The sequence below is a fragment of the Aedes aegypti genome, chromosome 2, assembly GCF_002204515.2.
Source record: "Aedes aegypti strain LVP_AGWG chromosome 2, AaegL5.0 Primary Assembly, whole genome shotgun sequence".
NCBI classification, from domain to species: domain Eukaryota; kingdom Metazoa; phylum Arthropoda; class Insecta; order Diptera; family Culicidae; genus Aedes; species Aedes aegypti.
This window is the reverse complement of record NC_035108.1, coordinates 428710704-428717699: the sequence shown is the minus strand read 5'-3', so window position 1 is coordinate 428717699 and position 6996 is coordinate 428710704. Positions and strand designations below refer to the sequence as shown.

Below are 6996 nucleotides of genomic sequence, written 5' to 3'. Positions count from 1 at the left end.
GTTTAAGCCATCGATTTCCCTGAGATATCCTCCAAGATTCCCAATTGCTGAGATTTCTACAGACATTCCTCCAGTAATTCTTTGAGATTTTCTCAAGTAAGTCTTGATTTTTTTCCAGTAATTCTTCCACAAACGTATCCAGGTCATTGCAAGAAATTCTGGGTGAATTGATAGAGAAATCTTTAGAAGAATTTCTGGAGAAACCCCTAAAAATATTATTGGGGAATCTGAGACGAAATTCTTAAAAAGTCTGTTGAAACTGAGGGTTAGTTTGGAGTCTGTTTAATTTTTCATCAGGATTCCATGCAAGCAGAATAAGGAAAAAAGAGATTTTAGAGATCATTTTGGATGATATAGTAGAGACCTTCCATTTAAAATAAAAGCTTCTTAGAAATTCGCATTAAAAAAGAGACCAATTTTCTAAAAAGAAAACCCTATGATTGAGATCATTTATTGGATCAACTTTTGTTATCATTCATATTTAAAATATGAACGCCCTTTATATTTATATCCTAGTTAAATCAAATTTATTGATGAAATTTAACAAAAATAGATCAAACTACTTTCCTTTACATCCAGTGAGGTTGTTCTAATTTCCTCATCTATTTCTACATAACAAATATATGAACAGCAAAAATTTTGTGATTTCTCTCAAAATCGGCAAGAGATTCAGGAATGCTTTAATAGATTATATCACAAGTAATCACACGTTCAGAAATCGCTAGCACTATCACACTCGTGCTGTGTATAACAAGATGCGACTGGTACTGGATTAATTCTTTACTTCCATCAATAATCTTCTTATAATTCGGTATGGATGTACCAGAAACTTTTTAAGAATTACTTCCAGGATTTCTTACGGCAATTTGTCCCAAAACATATACAGGACTGAGAAACCATCCAATTGATCCATTCAGAAATGCCATACAGAATTGCTCCATTTGATTCCTGTAGTAACTATTACAGTTAGTTTTCAAGGATTCTCACTGTCGATATTTTCAATCGTTCTTCTCGCGATTCAGAACTTTTGGGGGTCATGCACAAACCATGTCACTCTATACTAGGCATCAGGAAACCATGAAATAACTCATCGTGCTTATCTTGTTTTTGTTTTTTTTTTTTGGATCGTGAGTAGGTCAATTCTTTGACTGTCCTACCCAGGTGTTTTTGTGCGTAGTACATGTCCTACCTGTCCTACCCACTTCCCGCGCCTCTGCTCTCTAGTCTAGTGCACGTCACTGAAGACGGCCTTATAGTTGAGGTCGAAATACGCGTATATGTCAAAGGATACAAACTCTAGTGGAATTAAATGGTATAGTACTAAATTCGTTTTTTCATCTACTCATAGATATTCCACTAAACAGCTAGAAGATTTATTACCATTTATATTGCATAATTAAAAAATTAAGTAAATAATTAACAACATCAATCCTTTTATCAACATAAAAAGCTGCAATCACGTTTCCTAAGCTGGGAAATTGACTGCACCTTTATCGGCTCAGTTACATTACCCGTTCACAATTTCATACACTGAGCTAAGATGATGTTCCACCAGCAGCAGCATATTTTAAAATTCCATGAGGGAGATAATTTGATGACTGGTTGTCCACGCGCCGGAAAATCGCTGATGAATCCTTCAACGCATGGCTGCCCGTCTTTGGCTCTGGTCCCCACCAGGTTTGAGGCCGAATTTTGTCGGTTGTCCGATGTTATCACTGCTGTCTCCGATATGGTTTTCTTTAGAGATGGGTATAAAAGGTAGTATCCGAGGGTGTCAACAATTATAGCTATTTCGATCTTTCAACGCTCAGTGCAGTTTTGTAGAGACCTAGTGGTTCGTTCGAGGGTTGTGGCAGACTGTAGTTTGGTTTTGGGAAAATGAAGGTTTGTTGTGTCTGGATTACAAATTCTGGATTGTGTTATTATTATCGTGATTTCGTTCATCCAGGCATTTCTAGCAGTTCTGGCTCTGGTAGCTGCTGTGGTAGCGGATGAAGTAGTTCAGCAACCAACTGTGTTTCTTCAACCTCCGGTTGAACACCATCAGAACAAGGACTTCAACGCACCTTGGCCAGTGGAGAACTCGTGGGCCCCAGTAGCTGATCCTCACCAACCAATTCAAGTAGTACAGCAAAGTTCTTCTTACTATGCCCCAGTTAATCATGGTAACCACAATCAAGAGGACTGCCACCAAGATAACCAACAAGTTAGTCCACAGTACTACCAACATCAGGAGCAACATCACCAGTATGAACAACAAACTGCCTATCAGGCCAACAACTCTCCAGCATCTGTTGAAGTGAAGGTTACCCATCCCGATTGGGCCACTTCCTACTCCAATGTCAACCGTTACAACAACTACTGGCCAGCCCCTGTCCAGTTTGTGCCAGCTGCCCCGGTTTTGGCTACTCCTGCCCCATTTGCCAAGCCATCCTATGCCCCAACCTCTGCTCCGGTGCCCGTCTACAACCACAATGTAGCCAAATGGAACACTTGGAGCAACCAGCCCGTCTACGACATCGTCAAGGTCCCCCAGTCGGTTGCCAAGTACGTGGCCATCACTCCCGGATCGGTGCACATTGCTCCACTGCCGGGTCATACCGTTTCGCACAAGGTGCTGAACGTGGCCCCAGCTGGAAGCTGGTAAAAACAGCGATACGCCATCCCGAGTGCTATTGAAATGTACGAGAACTCAAACAATGTTGATTAGTTTGTAATAAATCAAGACTGTTACGCTGCAGATAGAATTTCAATTGGAGTTTACTCATGCACTGAGGTGAAAGGTGAAGGGTCATAGAATCACTAAATTGTTGAATTGAGTTAGAAAACTTGTAGAATCAAGAACTTTATTCGTCATGAATTTTCCATCTATCGCTGTACACTACACATCCGATATTATGAATACCATTTTCAAAATGATTGCTTGTGCGGCCCACGAAGATTTTGAAGACTCTTCTCACATTCGATCCGTTGACTAGCATAGACACAGTTAGTGACAAATGTAAATAACCAAATGCTGTTGTCACATACAAAATGCTCATGTTTGGAGATATCTAACAACTTTGTAGAAGACATGAAAAATGTAAAAAGTCTTGTGGAAGAGTTATGAATTTTTTAACAGAATGTACACAAATTGTATGAAGCATCTCGTCAAAAAATCATTTTTGTTCATAACTGTTAACTAAGATTTTTACATTTTTCATGTCTTCTACAAAGTTGTTGAATATTTTAAAACGCGTGTTTTTGCTGAACGTTGCACCTCTCTGTCTCTTAAAGTAAAGGAATTATCGGTCGAATTCGCTATTCAAAAAGCGCATGAAATCTACACAATCCCACACAGTGCGCACGCGGTGAGTAATTATTGTCATACAGTCGACTCTCCACAACTCGATGTTCTATAACTCGATATACTCTATAACTCGATGGGTTTTGCGGTCCCTTCAAATTCCCATACATCATGCTCTCCATAAGTCGATGATTCTATAACTCGATGTCTCCACTAGTCGATGCCACGTGGGAGGAAAATTTCCCTCCATAACTCGATATCCATCTAAAAACCCATGTTTATACAGGGAGACATGGACCTTTTCTGGTTTGGCAATGAATAAAGGACTTGCAAGTCGTAATAAAAATTTAAAAACATAAAAATAAAAAAATATTATTTTTAGCAAAAATAAGGGATTTTTCGAATATTTTGAAAAAAGTGTCCAAAGATGTTTTTCAAAATGCTATCAACAAAATGATATTGTCTGCTTACAGAAGTGATCATAAAAGTATAGGAAATGTAGAAATTTGAGCCTTTGATTTTAAAATTTTTGTTATTGGTATGTTCTATAACTCGATAATTCTATAAGTCGATGGTCCCTTGAATATCGAGTTATGGAGAGTCGACTGTATTCTGTTCCGATTGTGATGAACTGTTGTTGCGGTTGTTGCGGAATAAGATTGTTGCATCAAAAATGAAAGAGGACAATGTCTTTGTTGCTGCGTGTTGGTTGACAATTGATTCACTGGCCTGAATAGAAGTTTTTGCCAAAAGGCTAAATTTTCAAACATTATATCACTGAGCCATAGTCTCACAGAATTCATGGAAGTGCTTTGGTTTGTCAAAGAAAAAATGAGAAATAGGCGAGCATAAAATGTGCAAAAGGATTCTCAAATAATTCGGAGAACAGGCAGGATTTTCACATAACTTTAACAAAATTACATATTTACAAAATTACACGGCTTTGCGGATTACCACCACTCGACTAAAACCAAACTATATTCTACACTTAAGCTCAAGTACAATTCTGCATGCTCGATGGATTAAATAATAAGAAAAAGTTTAAGAAGTCATAGTTTAAATTTCATGTGAACATTTACATATTTTTGGCGACCTGTAGCACACAATAGTGACGTGCTACACACTTAGATTTTTTTCAATAGCTTGGCTGTATAAATCTGTTTTCCAAATTTCAACCGAGACTCAGCTAACAAATTATCCGGTTGCTTAACAACGAAGCACGATTTGCTGATATTCGGCTTTTATTTCCTGAGATCCCAGGAAATTTGTTCGCCGACTACTCGGCTGTGCGAATCTGAGTTAACATGGGCCGAGATTCGGCATTCTAAATTAAGTGTGTAGGACGTTTCTGAGAGCGATATCAGATTCAGAAACCCCAAATTTGCTATAGACACACGATTTTATCCTTGAGACACGCGAAAATATGTTACGCTGAGTTCTAGATGTACATTTTTATTTTCTCATAGATTTTGAAAGCCTGGATTCTCACACGAGTCCATGCTTCCAATATCCGTCATAGTCGAGACATGAGTAATCGCACCTATGCAAAGTAGGCGTTTGGTCTTATTTATTGAAACCGATATCTGTCAAGAGCCTCTGCGTCCAGCAAAGCTGAGAGAAAGAGTTGTGACAATAAAAGATACAAATAACGGAACTTGTGTGCTAGTCTGATTGATTTATTTTCGTAGCCAAACGTATTGCTATTGAGATGAAGGTGGGTGCTTTAAAGTACAAATGAGATAATTGAGATTGACTAGGATTTTTATAGGACTTCGTGCCCAGAGGAGAGGTCCTCAAATGGTGGGAGAAGCCCAGCGTTCTCTATGCGTAAGTACATTATGATTGTTACATTTTTTAGATCTATTGAATGCTTTTTTTTTTCTATTATATGAGTCGATTTCGAGCAATGAAACTTCAATTGATGTAAGTTTCACTAAATATAAATGGCGGCATGCTTATATGTTTATTTTGTTTGACAAATTCCGGAAAAATTCAAGACAAATCTAAGAAAAAAAAATCAATTTTCTAAGGGAACTTTTCAAAGAATTGCTTCTGGAACTCAACTTTGGGCTTTATAAGATAGGATGTTTTCGTAGAAATTAAAAAAAAATATCATATCAATATCAAAAATTCTATTTTCGGTATTACTCTATTAATTTATCTAAGAGTTCCCTAATTAATTCTTCTGTTTATAACTTTATCAGCTACGAACTTATATTGTAAAACTTTCATCATTATCTTTGCCATGAAGTATTCATAGATTTGCTATTCTGTTGCACTGCAATCTCAAATTTTCATCTCTGAACATTGTAACTATCTTTCATGGAACGACACGCCCTACTATCCCCATTTCCATCGAGGTGAACTTCAGGCTTCGTGTTTACATTTTAATCAATTAACTAGCAACCGAAGTTTGTTATCACCCGATCAGTGAAAAAACGAGAACCATCGAACCGTTCCTTTACTGCATCCATCAAATGAACTCTCAACTCCCGTCCCCGTTGATGGTAGACGTACCTAGTTGAAGTTGACTAGTAGTGTTGCACTATTTGCTCATCGGTGGTACTATCTTCATCAGTAGTCAAGCCATTTCCGTCGAACCATCATCCACAGCAATCCAGTTGTGTCTCTGCCTCTGGTCGGAGGCAGTCATCGTATTATTCATTTTCGTACATTCGCTGCCATATCCTTCGCCGCAAAGTCACGCAAGACCCGGTGCACAGAGGGGCACTACGTGGACATGGGTTGTCGAAATTTTATTAAGGTGAAGATAAATCGAAGCCAAACCTCAAATTTTCAAGAGCACAAATCTGGAGATCCAAACATTTGTTCGAGCTGAAAACTTAATCGATTGCTCACTAGCTGGTAGTGACCAATCGATTAAGTTTTCAGCTCAAATGGGTATTCGGTTCTCCAGATTTGTGCTCTTGAGAATTTGAGGTTTAGCTTATATTCATCTTCACCTTAAATTCATGAATCATGAGCTTACAAATTCTTCACTCTTTAATATACAAAAGCAAAGTAAAAGGGGCATTTGTCTCTAAAAAAATATTGTGGAAAGGGATTTTGTTTGATTTAAATTTTAAGATTTTTATTGTCTATCCATAAAAACATGTTATTTGAGTGCAATTTTTTTGCATAATGTTTTTCTCTCAATGACTTCGGAGCTAAAATGTTTCAAATAGTTTACATGCGAAAACTTGTATGCTCTTTTAATACTTCTCTTGACTCAGGATGATCGCTTAATGTTTGGAAAACACGTATTTTTTCTCACCACGATACGCTTTAAAATAATCTAAATCGATGATTATCGACCACGAGTTTGGATTGTTTAGACCGATTTTGGAAGGAATTTTCCTATCGATAATCAGTGATCATCATATTTTCAGTGAATGAATTTAAATCACAAAACATCACACTGTTCTCAGGAGCGAACTTCATTACAACAGACGCTTCGCTACTTCAACCGACTATGCGCCGATATACATGTAGAGATAGTTATGTTGGCAAAGGTCGGAGCCCTCGCGTTCTACACCCATTTCATTGATGGGCATCCCGAAAGGGTAGAACCCTTTTCGGCTGGCATTGTGTATGATAGTTTTTTTTTCCTACGCTACCTTCCTCCCATAGTTTTACCTCTTTCACATCGTGGCTCGTTTTTGGTAAGAGAGCATAAGCCTACACATGCCGGGACCGAGTTAACGTTAGTC

At 37.9% G+C, this 6996-nt stretch overlaps 2 protein-coding genes across 2 annotated transcripts in view; both read left to right on the top strand.

The window, feature by feature from the left end:
- The first annotated feature begins 1759 nt into the window (after window positions 1–1759).
- Window positions 1760–2747, top strand: LOC110677059. Its single transcript, XM_021847653.1, has 2 exons — window positions 1760–1884; window positions 1949–2747. Exons 1-2 carry the CDS (start codon window positions 1879–1881, stop codon window positions 2645–2647), a joined length of 705 nt encoding a protein of 234 aa, XP_021703345.1. The 5' UTR covers window positions 1760–1878; the 3' UTR covers window positions 2648–2747.
- Window positions 2748–4979: 2232 nt separating this feature from the next.
- Window positions 4980–6996, top strand: part of LOC5573900 (intracellular protein transport protein uso1) — a 128683-nt gene continuing 126666 nt past the window's right edge. The window contains exons 1-2 of the mRNA XM_021847647.1: window positions 4980–5000; window positions 5055–5113. Coding sequence (XP_021703339.1) covers window positions 4995–5000; window positions 5055–5113 — 65 coding nt within the window. The 5' untranslated portion in view covers window positions 4980–4994. The remainder of the gene's footprint in view (window positions 5001–5054; window positions 5114–6996) is intronic.